The sequence below is a fragment of the Equus asinus genome, chromosome 16 (genome assembly GCF_041296235.1).
Source record: "Equus asinus isolate D_3611 breed Donkey chromosome 16, EquAss-T2T_v2, whole genome shotgun sequence".
Classification (NCBI taxonomy): Eukaryota; Metazoa; Chordata; class Mammalia; order Perissodactyla; family Equidae; genus Equus; species Equus asinus.
Genome location: NC_091805.1, coordinates 863,025 through 885,968, shown reverse-complemented (window position 1 = coordinate 885,968; position 22,944 = coordinate 863,025). Strand labels below are relative to the sequence as shown.

General features: G+C 48.0%; 1 protein-coding gene and 1 long non-coding RNA gene across 5 annotated transcripts in view; one reads left to right on the top strand and one right to left on the bottom strand.

The window, feature by feature from the left end:
* Positions 1 to 3,398, bottom strand: part of NFIA (nuclear factor I A) — a 348,179-nt gene extending 344,781 nt beyond the window's left edge. For all 4 annotated transcript variants that reach the window (XM_070486374.1, XM_070486375.1, XM_070486380.1 and 1 more), the window contains exon 1: positions 2,706 to 3,398. In XM_070486374.1, coding sequence (XP_070342475.1) covers positions 2,706 to 2,708 — 3 coding nt within the window. In that variant the 5' untranslated portion in view covers positions 2,709 to 3,398. The remainder of the gene's footprint in view (positions 1 to 2,705) is intronic.
* An 11,944-nt stretch (positions 3,399 to 15,342) lies between these two features.
* LOC139040365 (uncharacterized) lies at positions 15,343 to 21,477 on the top strand. Its single transcript, XR_011494763.1, has 2 exons — positions 15,343 to 17,319; positions 19,650 to 21,477. It is a non-coding gene; the product is annotated as an uncharacterized lncRNA (long non-coding RNA).
* The last annotated feature ends 1,467 nt before the right edge of the window (positions 21,478 to 22,944 follow it).

Genomic DNA, 22,944 nt, shown 5'->3' with positions numbered 1-22,944 from the left:
ATCTCAAGAAAAAGAGACAGACTTTTTCTTTTTTAAAGGATTGGCAATCGCCCTGGTTTTAAAAAAAATGGGGGAAAAGTAATTTAATGCTGATATTTCTACTTTAAAAACTTCTTTTGTTGCAGCTGTGGACGTGCCCGCGATTTCCAGCTCTCTGCGGTTAGCAATATTATCTTAAGTAACTTTTGGCGCCCTCCGTAAGACTTTTGGATCTGGGACGATTGTTTGCGCCCTCTAGGCAAGGGCTGGCTCCAAGTTCAGCACCAAAGCCCTTCACATCCGCTCCGTGCTCCCTACCCGCGCCAGCTCCCGCGCCCTCCCCGCCGAGGAGGGAGGCGGGGAAACTCCACAAAGCACGTTTCCAGCTACAGCCTTTGGAAACAGGACTGAGAAAAAATACAGTAGAAGAGTTACAGTTACAGAAAGGCTTCTGGTAACTTTCTCTCCAACAGGCATAAATTTAAACACACACACAAAGAAACAGATGTTCCTCAGAGGGCAGTCTCGGGGTAAAAAACATTTCCAACGCTCTCCCCTCTTCCCAAGTTGCAAAAGTAAATCCCTGTCCAGAGTTCACAAAGACGCTAAGACACTCGAGAGAAAGCAGGGATGGAGGGAGGAGAGAAGAAAGAGAGGAGAGGAGACGCCAGTGTAGGAAACACAGGTGAAGTAAGAAAACTAGTTTACTGCAATCACACAGATGACCCGTTGTTAGGAAGGATAAACCCCTTATTGGAAATAACCGCTCCAATCATTTATTTTGCAAGTGCTAGGAGGCTGCCTTGAAATGGGATTGTCTCTGCGTAAGGAGGCTCCTGTCATGCTCTCTGCTATCCATATTCTTCCTGGCACAGAGCCCAGCCTTGCATTTACTGTGTTTTATTTGCAGAAACGTTACCTTGCCAGTTTCAGTGAAATCCTCTTAGATATATAAATTATGTCAATGAGGTTTCACTTATATGTACATCTCAAATACCTCTCATTTCAGAGGTTATTTAACAGGAAGATCTTATTAATATGACTTAGATTTTAATGCCCAAAGCAGTGAAGATAAAATTGGGGTTCATAAGTGACAACACTGTTAGCTGTAGTTCTTAGCAAAACTAACTTTATCACTAGCATTTCCCACCATTTTTCTTCTCTAGTTTTTTTACCTACTCATCATTTGTGCACAGATTTTTTCTTATATGCATATATTCCTAAATGGAGTCATGTTGCTGAACTGAGCATGCAGGTGGACTCTTACATCAAATTTCAAAACCAGATTTGATCAGAAGGCCTAAAGCCTTAGGAAATAGCTGGATGGGAATTTAATCCCAAAATGGGAAAGAGCCCATAGTATTTTTCCATTCATTTCCCAACAGAATTAGGTGTCTACAGTGCTCAGAGAGAAGGAAGAGATGGATATATTTTAGTCAGAGGCTGCCAGTTACTGTCTCCAAGACAAGCTACTGCAGTTGGTTCCCACTGCACTGGTGTCAAAGACTCGTCCAAGGGGCAGACTCCAGCCGAGCGATGGAGTCAGCAACCTTCCACAGCACCCTCCACAGGGGTTGTTGTGGCAACAAGAAGAAATGTGAACTTGGCCAGCCAATATCCTATTTGCTACTGACCATATATTTAAACAGCAAAATTCGAGAAAAGTCAAGAAAAAGCATTCTCCCCCTCTTTCTTTCAAATGTATAAAACAGCTGTCAGTCCCCCTGTGAAACAGTCTCTCTCCCTTAAAACTGCTGTTCACAGTTCTGGAAGAGAGAGGCTTGGCTGAACCATCCCTTCAAAGCCCTTGAAAGCCAGTTTCCAAGACAATCAGAGCTAGGTTTTGCAATGCTGAGTATGCAACAGATCCCCCCCAGAGCTGACGACAGTCCCACAGAGCACGCAAGTTTCTAAGCCACACATATTTAAAAGTTGAACCTCGCCTTCCACCACGGTTAACAACTTCCCTGAATTTAAAAATAACAATTAATGCAAAGTTAAATATTTCTGTAGCAGAATTTTTCTAACTTTTTCCGAAAGGCAATAGACAAGGCATACGATTCATGCAAAAATCCCCCAATCCGTTCTTTTTTCTTAAACTCGAAAACTCTTTCCTATTGTGCTTGCTAAATCCGGAAGAGCCTGCCGCTTTGACAGCTTGAACCGCGCCATCCCTCCGGAGCCGCAGCGAACTTCAGCGCCTCTCTGCCCGCCCCCTGGCTCCTGCGAGCCACTGCACACCCGAGCTTCCTCGTGATTGGGTGCAGCTCTTGTCAATCTCCCGTGCTGTCCCATTGATTAGAGGATCGAATCGTCAATTATTCCCCGGCTCCAGACATTTCTTTTCGGGTTAGGTTGACTGCTGAGCCTGGACGTCTTTTTACAGAACAGAGCACGCACAGGATTTTTTTTTTCCCTTTCTGGAACCGAGCAAGCGCCCGGAGGAAAAAAAAATCTGTCAAGCTCAGCAATTTTTTCAAATCTCGGAGAAAAAAAAAAAAGGGAAACCGGGTCTGCGATGCACATAGCAAAAAAGCCATCTACAAAGCTACGTCTTTAAAACAAAACCATCACAATAGACATTTACGCAGCAATCACTTAAATGCATATGCAAGCTAGAGAAACCTTAAAGTCTTAGCCATTAAACAAAATCATTCTACCATTATTGTTGTTTATAAAACATATCGTACAAACGCGAAATAGAAAGTTTAAGATGTACCACGTACCATTGCAATGTAAAGAGTACGTGAGAAACTTTAAAATGTTCAGACGAATTGCTTCATTTGCTGTCCCCTTTTTTTTGCATTAAAAAAAAAATCTAAATAAACTTGGAACCGTTGAAAACCCGGAAGAGATTTTTTTAAAAGCTGTTGGCCAATTGCAGGCTTCTTGGAGAATTTTTTTTTTTTTTTTTTTTTTTTTTTTTTTTTACTCCAAATCAGGAGGCTTCTGCAATCGCAGGGCGCGCTCTGCCTCCCTCCCTGTCTCTCTCCGCTTTGAACGCGGTCCAAGCCCGGCGCGGCTCCTCCGATCCTCCGGTTTTGCCTCGTGCGTTTGGATCGCACGAGACTTTGCAGAAGTTGCGATCGATTCCAGCCCCCTCTCCCCCCCAACCCCCGGTGATTTCCGCAGTCGCTGCAATTTGCACCAAACCTCGCACGAGGCGCGGCGGCCAGTGGCGGGGCCGGAGGGGCCGGGAGGGGGTCGAGATCGGCAGGAAGGGGCAGGGAGGGGGTCTGGAGGGGCGGGAGGGGAAGAGAGGGGCGGGGACCGGGTCTAAATGGGCCTGGAGGGGGTCGGGAGGGGCGGGGACGGGGTGGAGATGGGCACGGAGGGGCAAGGAGGGGCCGGGACGGGGTCGGAAGGGGGTCGGGACGCGCCGGGAAAGGCCTGGCCTCTTCGCCCCTCCTCCCCTCTCCCCGCCAGACCCCTCCTCCCGGCGCGCGGCCAATCGGAGCCCCGGCATCGCGCGCAGGCTCCGGCCGGGACTCGCCTGGGAGGACAGGCCCCGGGTCAGCAGGCCCGGCTCGCGGAGCCCGCGGGGTCCAGCCTCTGGCGCGGACGTCCCCGCACCTCGCCGCCGGCGCCGGGAGATGCGAGGGCGGAGCACCTTCGCCTGCGGTTGTGCGCGTTTTGCACGTTTAATCGAGTCTGCACACCTGCTTTCTCGGAACCTTTTTCATAGCCTCTCGTGAGTTATTAGGCTAGTTCACGATGTTAGTGAGAGATCTAACCTTTATTTGCACTGGTTAGACCGAGAGTTAAAGATTCTCTTTGGTGCATTAAATCAAGAGAGCGCAGAATGTCACCGAGAACTCGCTGTGAAATAAAGCTTCTGCTCCAGGTTCGGAACGGAAGACGTTGGTTGTGCTCTGCAGGTGACTGAACGCAGAACGGCGAGCTGGGCTCCCTCAAGAATAAAGCTGTTGCTTTAAAGCTAGAGAGGCAGTGAAATCCTGATGTAATTGCCAAGCCTCGAATTCGTCGATATCCTTACAAAGCCTGGGTTCCACAAAGTTTAACGCACCCCTCCACTTCCCATCCTCCCAGGAGAGGAGCTGTAAGAGTTTTCACATTTAAAAGGGCTTTTGTTTTTTTAATTGTTGGAACATTTCTTCATCTCACCGATTCTTATCTCATTAACCCAAATTCTTTATGACTATGTAATTGGACATTTCAATGTCAACCTTTTATGTGTTTATTTTAAGCGACAAACTAGCTATCATAGGTGGGGGGGGGGCAATCCTAAAGGGAGGGAGTGTCTGTCCCTTTAAATGGAATGCATCACCGCCAGGCTAGCGCGTTTTTTTAATGTGTTTGCCTTGCGTCAGTTAAGTGGCTTAGGACGTCCTGCTGAATTACTGAGTTACAGGAAAATGTGTGCTTAGCTCGCTTGATAAAAATTATCCAATCAGAAGTCAAGAGGAATAGGAGTAACCTGGCAGTGATCTGATTTTCTTAACTGTCCTTGGTGAAGGTACCTAATTAATTAATAACAGGACCTTGCACAGTTAAATTAGAGGTTAGAGAAACCTCCTGTTTTATTCTGAACCACATTTTTGGCTTTAGACTTGCACTTCACCACCAGCTAACTGTTGCCGCATTCCTGGCCCGTGTGGTCCTGGGGCTGCCCTTGCCATTAGACAAGCATTGCTCTTCTGGTCTGCCTCTTACAGATTCACACATGGTCTTGCTCTAGAAAGTCTGTGGCGGTTAATCCTGGCCTCCTCCACTGAGCATCCATTTCCCCTTGGCATACTACTTTCACCCTAGAAATACACTTGATGGGGTGTAGTGGCTTAAGTAAAAAGAAAAAAGAATTTCAAGTAACCAAAAACGTTCTAGGCCTGGTTCAGCTGATGCTAGGCTCTGTGACCTTGAGGGGGTTACACAGCACCTGTCAAATAGGACATCAACCCATTGTGAGAGTGGAGGACTGTTTGTCAAGAGCTAGGAGCCTTTGAAACACACACAAGGTATCGACTTGTATTGCTCAGTAGATGCCATGGTCTGAATAGCCCCCGATGCTAAGCAAGCCCGGCCTGGTCACTGGGTGGTAATAGTGAGTTTTGTGTGTGTTGGCCATTGTTCCCTGACTCCAGCTTAATGCAGGAGGTTAGCACCCTCTCCCAAGATTCCTCTTATATGTCAACAACATCTAGTCAACAACAACGTACTATAGGCTTTGGAATCCAACTTAGGAATTAATGTTGGTCCTACTGCGTGACTGCAGGTAAATTATTTAACCTCTGTAAGCTTTCGATTCCTCATCTGGAAAGTGGGAGATATTCAGATAACGTATATAAATTACCTAGTACATTATGTGTGCTCAACATACCGTAGCTATAACACTAATCTGTTACTGTTGAGTATGTACCATGTCCTAGGCAGATTGAATGCACTAAGAGCTGGGGATGCAGAGAATGAGACAGGATTCCTACCTGCAAGAAGCTCAGTCCGACGGGGGAGACAAGACACAAAGATAGATAATAATGTGGTGTGATGAGAGCTCTGTCCAACTTAGGTGAACGTAAAGGGCAACAGGAATGCAGATGATAGGATGACTGGTTTTGCCTGGATGTGCAGATGGAGTCACAGAAGGCTCAAAAAGAGGACATGACACTTGTGTTGGGCCAGAAGTATGCATTTATCTGATGGACAAGGGAGGGCAGGGCATTCCTGTCCAAGAAAGCACATTGATGCACGTCTATGCAATGGGCCAGAAAATGGGGTCGCTCCAGCTAGTATTAGCTTGTGTTACAGTAACTGGAGATGAAGTTAGAAAGGCAGGCTGAGGCAAGACGGCAGAGTCTCGTGAGCCCTTTAAACTCCTCCTTGAGTGACTGGGGAGACATCAAAGGTATTTAACCAAAAGATATACAAAGTAAGATTTGCAAATTAGAAAGATCGTTCTAGCATTGGAAGCAAAGAGACCAGTTAGGAAGAGGTGAGAGAAAGAAGTCCTGACTGTAGCACAACAGGAATGAAAGAGCAAGAGAGAGAGGGACAGAGGAGTGGAGGGTGGGGGGAAAGGCAAGGAGGCAAGGCAGACACCACTGACATTAGTTTTCAGGGACTTTGGTCAACAAGGACAGTAGAAGAGTGAAGTTTTTCCACAATCTCCCCATAGTCCCAACGCCAACAAGGTATATAAGACCTATTATTAGTGAAAGAGGATCTCTTTATCCCACAAATTGCCACTTCTATATCCTTAAACCTACCAGTATTAAATAATTTAAAAATAATACCAGTAACAATAACAGTAGCTCACGTGGATAGCAGGTGTTTACTCTGTGTTGGCTCTTTCCACTTGGCGAATTTGCATGCCAGTGACCTCAGCCCCACTTCAAATAGGGTGACTCTGGGTTGGCAACCCCATTGAGAGTCTCATGTTTCCACGTAGGCTGGCTTTATGCCTTGTAAGTAGTAGGCTCTTCCGGGAATTCTGCTTTGTTGACCCAAATGAAAACTTCAAACTCTTGTAAGGCCGTGATATGGAGACTAGAAGATCAGAGTCTTACAGAATTAGAGACATAATTCAGAACTGCAATATTTTTCTAATAATAAATTTGTTTTAATTTGTGAACTAGGTTGAACATTGAACACAGATCCGTTTCATATTTTCTTGATTTGCCTGAGTGAATCCTAGATTATCCAAAGCACTTTTTAGACTAAGTAATCAAACTGCCAGTTAGAGGACCAACATAGCAACATAAATGATAAATACTAGGAGCAGATTTAAATCTGGGAATTGATAAGGCTCCCAAATAAGCAAGTTGTGGGAGACTACTGTCCCCCAAATGTGTTCTTTCTCTATTCTTGGGCCACAGAGAAACAGTTTGCAGCCTGTGTCTTCCAGCATTCCTTGTGGACAGGCGTGACACGTGCGTTCTTCTCAGTAGAATGTGAGTGGAATTATTGAGTCCAGCTTCCATGTCACTTACTTACAAGACGTTTGTTATAAACTTGGAGCCTTTCCAAAGGCTGCAGGGAGGCCACATTCGAGGCCCAACTTCAAGCACAGAGACCAGGACCATGTCTGGGAGACAGGAGAACATTGTGACGGAGGGAACAGGGATCCATGTATGACCTCATGCAGCAGAGCTGCCTCTCCAGCCTGGATCGTATTGAAGCACCGAGTTTTGAGGTCTCTGATATAGCAGCCTAGTCTTTACTGTAATTCATAATCAAGATTATAAAACAGTTATGTGGTACCTTGGGATTATTTCCTCTCTAAAATCTTCCGGCTTTTTCCCAACTTGGTACAGAATACATTTGATTTTATTATCAGCCTCCTTTTCCAGACCCTCCTCCTGCCTCATCTCTCTCTGCTGCCCCTCGTCCAGCCACACTAAGGAAGTCACTTTCTCTTCAGTCCCTTTCTGAACACAGCACATCGTTCATTCCTCGCATGCCTCACTTGGGCGATTTTTTCTCTCCTGAAGTCCCTACAATTTTCTCCCTGTTCCACTCACTTTGTTTCAAGAACCAGTTTAACGCTACTTCCCACCCCCGGGCGGAGCTGGCGAGTCCCTCTGTGTGCTCTCAGGCCACGTGTGTACCTCTAAGACACCCATCACATCGTGTGTCAGCCTTCGTCTCCCGGACCACGAGCTCCTGGAACGTGCAGACTTAGTTCACCTCGCGTCCCTGTGAGCAAAGCGCCATTGTAGCTCCCCCGTCAAAGTCTGGTAAATTAGTGTGTGGGTGTGGAGATGAACAGACCGTTACCTCTTCCAGCCGTGCCTCTGATGGAATCAGACATGGCACTGTCACTAGCGGGAACTTGTAAGTGTAAACAGTAGGACACTGAGTTTGCTTTTCACAGGCCTTCCACACGTTCTCACCTTTAACCTCCTCCTGGATGGGTAGGTCAGGCATTGTGAATTGCACCACACTGATAAGAAGAGCAAGTGTGGCTCAGGCACCGCAGGGAGTCACCCGAGGTCATTTGCTTAGAGAGTGGTTGAAGAGAATTCAGTCCACTCAGCGTCCTCCCCAAAGCTCTGGCTATGATGTCTGGCTTAGGAGAGTTCAGGCTTCAGAATGTTTAAGGCACCATTTTAGTGGTTAGCTGGCTCTAATCATAATCAAAGGTAAACACATGACCCATCCTTTTTTTAAAAAACAGCTTTATTGAGGTATAATTACCACACAAAAGAACTGTACATATTTAACGTAAATGCCCACGGTACCATCACCGCAGTCAAGGTGACAGATGTGTCCGGCGCCTCCGAGAGCTTCCCTGTGTCCCCCTCCTTTCTGTGGTAAGGATGTCTAACATGAGATCCATCCTTTTAACAAACTTGGAGAGGCTCAACCCTTGCTGTTAACCGTGGGCACCATGCTGTGCAGCAGATGTCTAGAACTTACTCAGCTAGCGCAGCTGAAACTTCGCACCCATTGAGGAACAGCTCCCCACTTCCCCCTCCCCGCAGACCCATCCTTTTTATCTCCGTCACACACCGCAATAAACTGCACGAGGTCCTGAGGCCCAAAGGTGATGTCACACAACCGAGCTGCTGGGGTGACCAGAGAGAGGAAACCTGTGTCTTGACGAAAGCCGAAGTAGCAAGTACGAGTCTCCAAGGACCACGTCTTACAGATGACAGAACCAAAACCAGCAGAGCCAAGGAGATGTGTGTGGCTACACAACTGGCAGAGAATTAATCCCCAGCCCAGTGCCAGCGCAGTTACGTCATGCAGACGGCCAGCGGCAGGGATGGGAAGGGACGACTAACCATCTCTGTTGTCAGAGTTGGAAAGAGGTCTGGAAAGGAAGAAATGCTGTCGGTGTATCTGATAGGAGACGGAAACGGTTAATTATCTGAACCGAAGAGGGGATCTGAAATCCAGGCTGGTACCTGGAAGATTTGCCCAAACGTGTCCAGACACTTAAAGGACAATTTTCAGGGAAAATAAACGAGGGTGGCGGTGACGGCAAGACTCTAGAGCCGCGGGCTGACCTCGTTCTCTATTCTCTGCTCTACGTGGCTCTGGGCAGGTCAGTCTCTCACTCGGCTTCCTTCTCTGTAAAGTGTAAATATGGTCAGCCCTGCTCACTTCTTGAGATTTTGTGAGGATTCAATGAAATCATGAATATGAAGCTGATCAAAAATTTAGGTTTCTATCCTGTGAAGGCCTGTGCCACCAACAGTCGTTTATAACGCAGCACAGAACAAGAATATGGGTATCTAGTCCTATTCATCCTGTCTCTATTCAAAAAAGCTCTGGAGTGGAGACATGTGTGTATCTACAGCTATATCATCTATTTATCTATCTGTCTACACACACACGTGCGGGCACACACACACACAGAGATGGACAGAGAGAGAGAGACTATAAACATAAAAATAAGGTGAAATCAAGGCCAAGATTAGTATCCAATTAGATGCAATGAGATCCTATGTACTTTTCTAGGGTTGACTTGCAATTTTGACTGAGTTCCCTAGTAATCAATTTAAAAGAGAAAAGGTCGCAACTTACAAAGTATACAATATTCATGTGATTATAAAATTCAAAGTCAAGAAGAGCTGTTTGAAAGCAACGTCTGTGTTGCTTTCAGATCCTGAGATCTGAAAAAATTAAGCACATAACCTCTCACCACCACCACTGCCACGTGTATGCACAGAGCAGGGACGTCACGAAGAGGACAGCCTTCACCACGACGCACTGAACCATGTCCCCAGTCCCTGGAGGAGATTCCAGACAGCATGAGGACAGAGGGGTAGGAAGGATGGCATCTCTGACAATTTTAGGAATGCCTCAACTACCACTGAGTGCCCTGGGCTGTGGCCCCGTGCTCCCGACACTGAGAACTTAGCATGTACCAGCTGGATGTCAGTGTCTTCAGGCCCAGAAAATCAGAAAAACAAAGAAAGGAGAGAACGAGCTGAGGCTGACCCCTCTGATCTTGGAGTTTTTCACACTCACTCTAACATTCCTAAGATCACATCCCACCCCCCCAAAAATAACATGGAGAGGGAGGAAGTGGGAACTGGAAAGACCAGTGGGCATGGGCACCCTGAGCGCACACTTTTCTCCAGCCCCATCGTGTGCTAGTAGGTCCCTTAGGGAAAAGGCATTTTTTTTTTTTTGTAAAATATACATAAAATTTGCCATTTTAATCATTTTTAACTGTACAGTTCAGTGGCATTAAGTATATTCACATTGTTGTGCAACCATCATCACTATCCATATCCAGAAGTTTATCCTAAAGTGAAACTCTGTATCCACTAAACAATAAGCCCCCATTCCCTTCTCCCCCAGCCCCCAGCAACTGCCATTTCACTTTCTGTCTCTGTGAGTTTGACTACTCTAGGGCCCTCATGGAAGTGGAATCATTCAGTGTTTGTTCTTTTGTGATTGGTTTGTGTCACTTAGCATAATGTCTGCAGGATTCATGCGTGTTGTGGCATGTGCCAGAATTTCCTTCCTGTTTCAGGCTGAATAATATTCCACTGTACATATGTATAACACATTTTGCTTATCCATTCATCCATTGGTGGAAAACTTGGGTTGCTTTCACCTTTTGGGTATCATGAATAATGCACACCATGAACACCTGTCTGAGTCCCTGCTATCAGTGCTTTGGGTACACACTCAAGCAGAATTGCTGAATCGTATGGTAATTCTATTTTTAACTTTTTGAGGATGAAATAGCAATCTTAGTTTATCTTCGGAGAAAAAAACTGAACAAATTCTTTAATGACGTGTTTCATTTGTGGAGCTGATATCATGGGCATCTGGAATCTTGATTCTAGTCTCAGTTCTCTATTAATTGTGTGATCTTTGAAAGCCTCTTGAATTATCAGGAGCACACTCAGTTTCCTCATCTGAAAAATGATGTCTTTGAACTAGCTGATATCCAAGGTCCTTTGAAATTCTAAAGGCCTGTGGTTATGCATATTTCTTTTGGTTCATCCATTCATTTTGAAAGTGTTTTTTGAATGCCAGAGCAGGCTTTTTTCTCAAAGATAAACAAGGGTTTTCCAGGGGGGATGGGAATAGGGAGGGGAAAGGCTGGGGTGATGGTTGAAAGAACTAAAATGGATTGCAAGCTGGTGGGAGAGCAGGTGCCAAGATGAGGCTGAGGGGTAAATATGGGCCAGAACCATCTGGGCCTAGTGACCAACTTGTAACATTTAGACTCAATCCTGACATTGATGGGGGGCCACTGAAGGCCTTAACAAAGGTGGTAACAAGGTCAGTTTTTGTTTAGAGGAATCACTCCAACAACAATGTGGAGGGTTTATAGGGTTCAAACCAAGTTACTCATCCTTTCTCTACTTCATCATCTCATTTTTTTCTTTCGCTTTGAAAGTGGGAAAATTAGTGAGGGTGTCCCAGAGCTAACCTGGGACAAAAGACATTTAGATCAGACTCATTTCATCTTGGTAAATAATATCATACTGTGCTTCTCCTTACAGTGAAAAATATTCAGCCCCATTTCCCCTCAACTGTGAAAACTACTCACCACGGTTGGGAATGCAGTAATGTCTCTGGGTCATTAGTTTGTCAATTAATATTTTAGGACTATGACATTAGAGCAATTTTTTTAAAAAAGTTCTAGAGTCAGCCCTGTGGCAAAGTGGTTAAGTTCAGCATGCTCCACTTGGGCAGCCTGGGTTCCTGGGTTCAGATCCCGGGCTTGGACTTACACCACGCATCAGCCACACTGTGGTAGCAACCCACATATAAAGTGGAGGAAGACGGGCACAGATGTTAGCTCAGAGTGAATCTTCCTCAGCAAAAACAAAAGAAAAAAAAAGTTCTGATAGATTATTATCCCTTTATCTAGAATGTTAAAAAACTAAATATCACATATTAGTATAATACCTTATATTTTATGAGAAAACTTAAGAAAATTCATATTTGATTAAGTGGAGTTTTGCCTTAATTGGAATGCAAATAGTCTAGTTCTGGCTTTATATAAATAATGTATTATTATGAAATCATAAAACTACACAGTGATGCTGTTTTCCTTTTTTATATCCCTGTTGTTTCCTTTACTATGGAGGTTCTGAGTTGTGCTGCCTCAGCAGACTGTGTACCTGTGAAAACTGTGGCGGATCCCTGAAGGCCGTTATTTTTATGGGTGGAGAAAAGAAGTCGGTTCTGCTGTACCTCATGTCAATGCAAAAACGAGTTGTTTGGAAAAATACTCTGCTTTAATATGCAAGAATAACGCCTTGGTTTACTGTGGATATTAAGACTCATTCAATCACTAATGCCTTGCTCAGTAAAATAAGGATGGAAAGAATGGCATTTACCTTCAATAAATTTTGGCACTTTGGCACAGTTTTTACTTTGTGTTTACCAAGGAAAGAAAACCAAAATGAGAGCAAAGAGAACCAATTATAAAGAGTGCTCTACTTTGGCGAGGATGACTAAATGGACAGTTTGCTCCAAGCAGGGCCAGGCCAAGAGTTGAAAAACTAAAGTTTGTATGGTACTTGGTATGTTTCTGGTGTATTAAAAAAAGAAGTGCATTTTCAAGAAAGAAGCCAAAGAATGGTAAGTGTTTCTGGTTTTGACATTATTCCTATTAGTTTGCTGGTCCTCGCAAGAGCTATAAAATTGACAATAAATCAAACACATTTTAATTTGTCATGAGATAGCAGATAGAAACAAAAGCTTCCCAATTGGTCTTCTGCCAAAGCATTTCCACTAGCCATATCTGTTTCCAAAATTTACACTCACTACCAAAAGCTAAGAAAAAATTGAACCACCAAATGAATTCCAGTCTGGAAAACTTTTACTGGAGGCTGCTGTAGCCAGCGTTAGATTCTGGGGACACAGGACAAGTAAGTGTGATCTGGTGAGAGAGGCAAGTGACTCCAGGCAAGTCTGGATACGGAATTTGCCAGAAGGCCAGAGCAGAACAGCTTTCTCTGGGTCGGTACAAAGGTGGGACACCTCACAGCTCTCCTTCCAAATCCAATGCCTTATATAGTCGGACGAGCTTTTGAAAGTCCCTATTGAACACTAGATCGCTGTACATCCTTTGTTCTTATGTGACAGTATAATATTTGAGTAAATTTTGAAAATATAATATGTATTCTTCAAACGATACTTCAAATGATACTTCAAAGTGTGTTTTAAAAAATAGCCATTAGTGTTCAATTTAGTTTTTCAAAGTCAAAATTTGAGAAGACAATTGAATTTTATGCTACAGATCATTGAAAGACTATTGCAATATCAGTATCAGGTGTTATTTAAAATACTTTTTTTTTTTGGTAGCATGACTTGGAGAGTTTTTATCAGTAGATAATAACAGATATGTGTTATTTCCTAAGCTATATGTTCAAAATTGGAAAGGCATTGAAACTTACAAAATTCATTCTCCCATTTCTTCTTTTTCTTTTGTAAATTTGAATGTAAATATAACTCTAACCTATAGTTTTACAAGTGACTGCATTGTTTTGACATTGTTATATGGTCACTCCACTTGGTTCAATTTGCTCAAGTCCTTTGCTTTAATTTTTTAAAAATCTGTTTTACATAAGATGACTTGCTATTTCTCTTAACGAGTGTACAAGGTACAATAGTAAATTTCCATGGACTGTAGATAATGTAATTGAATTAACTTTGAAGTATCCAAAGAAAAAACCCTCCATTTTCCACAGTTTGTAATATTAAAGTTTGACACAACAAGCCTAAATTGAAAATTAAAAAGCACTTTACTGACAGAGCAATCTCAATATGAGAAAATTTGAAGTTTTTTGCTATTGTACTTTACGTTACTTGAAAAATAAAAACATGATCAATTAACTAAGAAAATACCATAATTAATGTTTATAGTATTTAAATATTAATATCGTCAAATGAAATGTCTGTTCACTTTAGTTCTGAAGCAGCACCACATTGAAAATTTTCCTAAACTTTTCCTGTCTCAAGAAAGTTTGTGATTTGTTTGTGATTTTTTCCCCTTAAAAAAAGTTTTGCTACCGCAAAAGTTTTAAAAAGTTGACTCTCCTGCCTGAATAGGGTCTCTATAAATGGAAAATCACGGTTATACAGAAGAGATCACAAAAAGTATTAATTCAGATAAACTTCAGGGGAGCATTTCCCAAGTTTAGACCCTGCCCAATGGCCAAGAAAGACCTCTTTATTTGTTAGTTTTCACATGGTCACAGGTGAATTCACATGTTTTGGTGTATCACCTTTATAGTTATAAGTCAGAGTCATGCCCAGCTCTGAGGCCCTGGAATGTGGGTCTTTAAGAACAAAAGATGGTGGAGACGTCCTGCTGGGAGAGTGTGGTGGGTAGGCCCCTTTCTCCCGACCCAGATGTTAACCTACTTTCGTTTGTCTCCACTCTAACGACTGAATTCAAACAGCTGTCTAAGTCATTACAATGTGGAATCCGTGCAGTGTCTACACCTGACCAGCTTTGAAGCAGCAGCCCACACGCAGGACCAACTTAGTAAGTTTTAAATGTTGGAGCCAATGGGGCAGTTGGTTTTGAGTTCATTTACACTCATTTTTACTACTTGAGACACGCTCATTAAAAAGCTGTATTTCAACTATGTTACACATTCACATTTAACTGAGCTGGATTTTCACTGTACTGCAGCATCTGGCTTTTTAATTCGCCTTGAACAGGCTTTATTAGGGAAAGTCAAGTCCTCGGCTTGGCATCTTCCTTCCCAATCTAAGGAAAGTAGGTTCCTCTTCCAGGGCACCCCCGGTCCGGTCCCCACAGGCTGGGATTGCAGATGAAAATGGAGACTGCAGAACCCAACCACAAGGGTTGCGTCAGCTCACTTTCTTCAGGGCCGATACTCATTTGCAATCTGCTCTGCACTTAGACCCTTTAAAGCTACAAACTTTGGGAAAGTTCTATCACTGTAAACAAAGACACAGTTGCTTAAATTATTATTACGCAACACTGTGTCATTACTCACACATTGACACCGCAATTATCTTCGCCATTTGGCAAATACCACTAAAGCTTTGTAGGCAGCCCTCGGAGAAGTAGAAACCTAGGATAAATATGTTAATGCCAACTTCATGAATAGAAAAGTTTTCCCACCCCCTCGAAAAACACTCAGGTTTATCCTGCAAACAAAGTGGGACGCCAAAGATATGTCCCAAGTCTCTGGAATCCTACATTTTAAATGTAAATTATCAGTTTGGCAGGATCCATATGCCCTGCTACAGAGAACAGCAGTACAGTCACTACGTAAGACTGAAATTCTGGACCTTCTTTTTTAAAACTCACAGGTATCAATAAACATCTGGTAATTTAATTAGCTGTCTCCCTCCAAAAAAAAAAAAGGGGGGATAAAAGATGTATGTACCACCGAGCACGTCTGCCCAGGGGACGCCACAATCCGGGACCGGGAGCCCCCACCCCACCCCCGCTGTTGTTCAGCGCGGCATCGCGTGGTGCTTACGTAGAAGACAGATCAAACACGTTCCAGACACATTTTTATTAAAAACTTGAAACCAGATACAAAGAAAAAATTTAGTGACCTGTCCGAAGAAAAAAGCGAGAGTGAGGACAAACGACGCGCACAAGTGTCGGGACCATTTTTCTCCTCGGGCTGCGCGGGCCGCCTGGAGGAGGATGGGCGATGGAGCCGGGGAGGATGGCGGAGGAGCGAGGAGGACCGGGGGAGGAGGGGAAGGATTGAGGAGGAGAGGGCAGGACCGGGAGAGGGGGCAGGGGAGGATGGCGGAGGAAGGAGGAGGACGGGGGAGGGAACCCGGCTTAAAGCCGCCTCTCGCGTCCGCAAAGGTCTGGCCTCCCCAGGCTCAGGAAGCGGCGGTGGCCATTTTCATTTTTTTTTAAAGAGCGTAAAAGGAAAATAAAACAGAAAAGGTGTATCTCCCTTCCTGACCAACACCTCGGCTCCTCCCTCCAAAGAAAAAAGTATTTAAAAATCTGGGGTACAAAACCCAGTGTGCGCGCCCCCAGCCAGGCTCCTGCAGTCAGCTCGATTCGGCTGGGAGGGCTGCGCGGACGGCCGCGGTCTGGGCGATCGATCGGCGCTCGCGCCTCCGCCCCCCGGCCCGGCCCCTCCCCCTGTGTCCCCCTCCCCCGCCCTGGCCCCAGAACGCGCGGCTCCGAGGACCCCGAGCGCCCCGCGGGGCCGAGCGCGGGAGGAAGGACGCGCGCGGGGGGACGCGGCCGGGTCGACTCAGCGCGCAGAAGCGGCCGCTCGGCCCCGTCCCTCAACCCACGGGCGCGCAGGCCGCGGGGCCCACACGTGCCCGGGACACGTGCGCGCGCAGGGCCGGGCGGAGTGGGTCCAGACGGCTCCGCGACGTGAAGGGAAGGAGGGTCCAGCAGCCGCCGCCCCGACCCCCACGCCCTCCCTCCGCAGCTGGACGCCGGGCCTGTAACGCAGCTCGGAGCAAAAGTGAGTGACGTTAACGCAGACTCTGTAAAGAGTGGATCGCTTGCAGGCGAAACCAGAAGCCCTTTTTTTTACAAAAGAAAGAAAAGAAATCATTAATTGGGTTCGGATCTAAAAAGCTGCTTTAAAAATGCACGCACATGTCGAAGACTCTGTAATGTCTTGGGTGAACATCTGGTGAAGACATTCCAGGAAGACGGACGGAGACAGCCCCTCCTTTACCTCCCTTTTTGGTCGAAAAGTGTGCTCTTAGTTTAAGTACCTTCATCAGCTCTAAGGGTCCGTTTGGTCTGGGAGGAGAGGGTTGAGTGGACAGTCCTGGGTTCCAGCCACGGATGGCCTGGAAGCCTGGGCAGGCTCCACGGGCCTCTCCTCCTCTGTAAAATTACAGAGGGCAAATGGTATGCTTTCTGACGGCTCTTTTTGCACGGACACTCCATGATTCTGTCTAGGAGGGAATGAGGATGGGAGGGGGGAGGTTTTAATGTAGAGAGAAAAAGAGGTCACGTTCTTCAGGTGGCATCTGTTTAAACTGATGGTGATGAAAGCGATGAGCCCAGTATGCCTGAGTCCTCAACAATAAAGATTGTGTCTATATTAAGAGCTGCTATTGTCCCAGCTCTGAAGTATATATAGCGTATAATGGATGCTCTTTGAGAATGACAATGTAATCTTCTAATTATATTTTTGGGGGAAGGGGAAAAAGACGACTTTCAAGGGTCAGCCGTAAGGATTTTGGGATTGGAACAATTTTCAATATTCTTGTTTATTTATAATCTGAATAGGAAATGTGTTAAATCACTTGGAAATTCAGAGACAGTAACTTTTTAGTGGGTAAGAATTCTTCTGTGCCAGATTGGCTCTCTAGGTTGACCAAATTAATGGGATTAACTACTACCTGTCTACTTTTTCAGAAAACTCCAAGTCACGTCCCAGGCAGGGACCACTGCTGGACACCCCTCTTGTCTGTGTGGTGAGTGGTCAGGAGTGTGGGTGCCAGAGGCAAATCACTAGCTAGTTGTGAGGTGCACTAGCTGAGCAATCATAGACAAATTGCTTAGTTCAGCTGTGCCTCAGTTTCCCCCATTTATAAAATGGGGATTATAACAGCAACTAATTCATAGGCTGTTGTCAGGATTAAATGAGTTATCATACTGAAGCGCTTAGAACAGAGTGTGGCACATGTAACAAACAGCTTAATATATGTTAGAGGTTGTTATGACTCCAGTGTAAACACAGGGAAAGCAAGTCAGATACAATAGAGAGATCTTTGAACTGCTCCTGGATTTCAACTAAGGCCTCTAACTACTTCATTTTATCTGGCTTTTATGATGTCAGCTTAAAGCAGGGAGCAGCAGTCTTTATTAAGAATAGGCCAGAAGATTCCCTTCCAAAACTCCGTGTCCATCCATTCCATAGTTATGAAACTGGAGAAGTCCCCACTGGACCAGATCAGTGCTCACATGTAACGCTGGCCCCGTGTGTTCACAGCATGCTTATCAAGGTGCATCTTGACTATCCAGGTGGGAGGAAGCCTCCGTTTTCTTTGGAGAGAAGTTTCCAGGCATCAGTTCCTGCCTGTTCTGTTGAGATACAACTTGTTACCTCAGGCCTAGTCTCTGTCATTGAATTATGGAGTCAAACAACCCCAAACCTCTGGCGAGCTCCCTTTGTGTCATTGTTAGTTTAAAGGGGAGAAGCGGCATCCTGAGTTTCTCTCCTCTCTTAATGACCCGGGAGTGCCGACTTGAAGGAGGCCTCGGGAAGGGTCAGGGGCGTGGAAGTCTTCAGGGAGCAATTCTGCTGCTGTTTGCAGTTCGGGAGGGATTGGACGCGCACTGCGGTTAAGCTGTATGGAGGAAGTGGAGATTAGGTGTTTCCAGAACGAGGTGGGCGCTGGCCGGTTTAGGTCACCGCTTGTTGGAAGGTAACATCCCGCTCTTTCCTCCTGTGGCACGTGAAGCCCCAGGTGCACTGACTGTTCTATGGGGGCTGGGGAGAGACTGCCTCATGGCTGGCTGGCCGGCCTGGGAGCTGAGTGGCATGGACACCAAGTCTAGGGCTGCAGGCGCCGGTCAAGCTGTCCGTTAGCCAGAGCGCTCTCACTGGGAGTGCTGGGAGAAGAGTTGATGGGTCCCCAGTGCTATGGCCAGCTGGGCTCCACTTGGTCAATCTGGTTAAGACAATATCCTAAATCGATCAGTCAATAGAAGAGGGTGCCCTGCCTTCCACTCCACCTGCTTGCCTTGCTCCTTCTGGTGTGCGCGCCTCCCACCCCCTGCATCGTTATCAGACGCACACTCCTTCTAAAGAGGCTCTGTAAGGTGCCAGAGAAGAAAACCAAGGTACCTATACTTTAAAAAATTTCGGGAGCCAAAGGCGGGAAACGTAACGAGATTCAGTCCTCTCCGCCTGCCTGCAGCAACTTGGTACCGCGAGGCCGCGGGCGCCTGGCCTCCCGCTGCACCCGGAGACCTCAGGCGTCAGAGTGAGGACATCGCTGATCTCCGTCTCAGAGGTTCTGGGGTAATTGGAGAGTAAACACATACAATTCTAATCTCTATCCCTCGGAGACAATGGGGATCCCCCACGCCAGGCTGGGAGAGCGGTTGGGGCGAGGGCGGGGGAGGCACCGAGCGGCGGGAGGCGCAGGAGCTGCCTGCGGGTCAGCGGCGGCCAGGGGAGGCCACGAAGCTGACCCCGCGCCCGGCGCATCCCCCGGGAGGGAGGGGGCACCGCGGCAGAACCCACCGTTCCTTCCACGGTGGAAGCTGACACCCGCGGGGCTCTCCGGCGGGCGCGCCGTCCTGGAAGGAAGGTCAGGCGCCCAGCAGAACTGAATTTCAGAGGCGCTCTCACCGCTTCCCCGACTTCCTAGTGGCGACCTGGGAGAAACTTTTCTCCCCTCCCCTCCGCGTCTTCTTGCCGCGGGAACTTGGCCCAGAGGGCCTAGTTCTCATATGAACTCGGGGTTCCACCGAAGCTGCCGCCTCTTCTCTCAGACTTCTGGTGTCCCGTAAGGAAGGGAACAAGTTCAATGCTTTTTTCCTTTCGGAGAGAGTGTTGGTGAATTTAAAATCTCCTCGCCTTAAACACCAAACCAAACCCAGACAAAATCAAAAACAAGAGGTGCCGCCTTCCCAGGAGTGGATGGTGGAGTCAGTCCAGGCCCTCCGTGGGCCAGTCCTTGCTCAGATCTGGCTTTCCAGCATTTTTCCTGAAAGCAGAGGCCCCTTTCATGTGCGTCTGGACGGGGAACTTAGTAAGACTGCTGTGTACTATCATGTTTAAAACATTTTGCAGAGGCAAGATTTCCTAAAAGCGACTTGCCAGTGATGCATGGAGAAGCAAATCCGCTTAGAGAGGGGAGGCTGCAGAGGAAAGGCGGACGGGAGGACCAGCCCCACTGAAAACTGCCGTGTCCGACTTCTGCACCACAGCACTGAGACTGTGGGACGCAGGGACGACCCCTGGAGCTGACAGGTGGCAGCCCTCTGGGCTGGCTGTCGCTGCCAGCTGGAAGTCCGAAGACTTCTTTCGGGGTAGCCCTTCCCCCCAACACAGTGTTAGGCCCCCCTTCTGTGTCTCTTGGGCGGGTTTGGACCCTGCATCGAGCCTCACCCCTCACACGCTTGAACTGGACACGCTCTTCTTCTTCAGCTGGACCTGGGTGGGAATGTGGGTCCAGTGCAATCCAGGGTGCATGACTGTGCCAGTTATCGGGTCTGACCCCCTACCCCACCACTAAGGAATGGGCTCTGACGCAGCCCTCATCTCCAGAAATTCTCCCTGGTGTTTCTTTCTGGGAGAAAACACCACCTCAATTATTTTGTGCTCAAGGTTTTTGTGTTTGTATAATGAACTCAAGAGAAAAGTTGCCGAGTTTGCTAGTTTTGTGATTTCTCAGGTCAAGAGAGCTTTAAAAAGTCTTAGACCCCATAACTCTGGGGGAAAAATCACTGAGAGTATTTTGCCCAGAAAGTATAGCTTTCCAGCACACGAGGATGAGGACAAGGACTGCTTTCCATAAACTTTAAAACGTTCAAACAACAGCACACCAACTCTCAACCACCCCCCTTCACAAGTACAAATGCACCCCAAGTATTTCTGGTCCTCCCGCTTACCAGGCTATTTTGTAGCATCTTCTCCAGCTCTCCCTTTGAATAGTGATTCAACTTTTACAAAGTTTCTTGCTCTCTACCCTGGTAAGCTGCGGTTGTCCTGTGTGCAACACTAGCTTGCCTCTGAGCCCTTGACATGCGTTCAACCCCATACTGGGAGTGTTTTAAAGGCTTCGTTTTAGTCTTAAGGTTTAAAAATGTTGCCTTCATCCTGTATACCGAGGGGGCTGGGCGCCAAGTGGACAAGTCTGAAGGATACCCCGTCTCAGAGATTTGCTAACCTCAGAAGGATAGTTTCAACATGCCCCATCTTGTCTGCTGAAATGCCAGGGCGAGGTACTGAGGACACACTGCGGACGGGTCATCTGTTCTCTCGCCCATCAGGTCCCGGCTCCAGGCGGGGATGGTGGGCGCTGGGGACTCTGCGCGCACCTGCCGGTTTAAGGGAGCGGAGTCGGCTCAGGCCACCTGGAGCAAAAGGACCACTTTTGCGGCTGGGGCCACTTCATGAAGCAAGTGCTAGACCTTCACAAAAGCGGAAACATTTTGCTTAAGTCCATCCTGTCTTAGGAAGCGCCTGGAGACCAGGCCCACCGACATTTCGGGTAAAGTTAACGCTACCAGAAAACGAGCGCAGCATCGGGACGCGGCTCCCTATTATAGTTAATCTCGCCTCTCTGGCTCCATTGCTCTATTTTTCCCTTGGCCTCTTTCTTTCTCCGTGTTCCCCACCTCCTGAGGGATGAGTTAATAAAAACACCACCCTATGTAAAAATAATAATAATAAACTTGACACTGAATTTGAGAGTTGATGTTGCAACCAAACTCTGCTGGTGTCTACGGATCTGCTCTCCACAGCTTTGCTGCCTGTCATGTCAGCAACCATTGTTCTTAAAATGCACTAAATAATTCTTTCAAGGCCTTTGAGAAAGTGTTACAAATGCTAATTGGAAAAAAATCCCAACTCTCATATATTTTACTGTCTCAGATCAAAAACAAGGACTCCAAGCAAAATAATAAACTTTATATAGTTTGGTTTTTAATCACTCTGTTTTCGGTAGTTATTTTTCTTCCGTAACTGAGTCATGCAGCTTCGTTCGGCTCCCCCGCCTCCCCTCGTGTCCTCCTGCCCTGGCAGCTCTCCCGGTGGCCGCAGGTAGTGGGACCCCTCCAAGGGGCCTCGGGGTTAGCTCCCAGCCAGAGCGCGCGACTTGGGAAGATCTGAGAAAGTCATCTTCAGAAACTACGGACAGAGCCAGCCAGGCACCTAATTCTTTCAAGAGCCTCTCGGGAAGGACTGGGACGGTCGTCACCCCGCGTCCCGTGAAAGTCCCCCTGGGCGTCTCCGGGCGCCCGCTCCGTCCGCCGGCGCTGCACCTGCCTGCGGGGAGAGCACCCCCTCCCGCCGCCGGGCCCCGGGACGGGTGGGGGCTGCGGACCGGGAGGCCCCTGCCCCGCAGCCCGCTTCCTCCGTGTCTTCTGGGGACCGGAGCCGCTGCCTGGGAATCCACTTTGTGGCCAGACCCTGGGTTCTGAGGGCTGGGCCGCGGGGAGGAGGATCCTGGGGCGCGCGAGGGTCGGGGGCCGAGTCCGGGGACCCCTACCCGGGAGGTGCGCCCCGGCTTGCAGGTGCGCCGCCCTCTCTAGGCCCCGCCAAGGAAGCCGCCGTCGGCCCGGTTCGGTCCAGGGAGGCTGCGGGCGCCCTTCCCCTACTGCACCCCATCTCGCCCCGGTGGCCGGAAGGGGGAGGGCTGGGGGAGTGCGCAGATCCCGCTCTGATCCCCCCCAGTGTGCCCCCGAGGGGGGAGGGAGAGGGGAGGAGGAGGGAGGAGGGAGGAGGGGAAGCGGGGGACAGGGAGGGAGATGAGAGGGGGAAGGAGGAGGGGAGGGGCGGGGAGGGGAAGGGGGAAGGAAGGGGAGGAGGAGGGGAAGGAGAGGAAGAAGGGGAGGGGAGGGGGAGATGGGGAAGGGGAGGAGGAAGGAGGGGGAGAAGGAAGAGGGATGGTGGAGGGGGAGGAGGGGGGAGAAGGGGGAAGGGGAAAGGAGGGAGGGGAGGAGGGGGAGGAGGAGGGGAGGGGGAGAAAGAGGGAGGAGGGGTGGAGGCAGAGGGGAGGGGAGGGGAAGGGGGGACGGAAGGGGAGGAGGGGGGGAGGAGGAGGAGGGGAGGGGGCAGAGGGGGAGGGGAAGGTGGTAGGAGGGAGGAGGGGAGGGGCAGAGGGGGGCGGCCCGAAGGCCCTGGCGGTGGCGGCAGGGAGCAGGTCCCCAGGCTGGTCCCCCGAGCCGTCAGGGCGCCACCTGCAGGCGGCTGCGCATGGCCGGAGGGAGGACGGGCCGGGCCTGCAGAGACGCGGCCCCGGGCTGCACAGCTGCGGGTGTGTGGCAGCAGCCGGGGTCCCCAGGGCGCCGGGACGACCTTCCCAGAGCGCGGACCCGGGGACCGAGAACCAGCGCCTCCTCCAGGCTGGTCTCCGGAGACG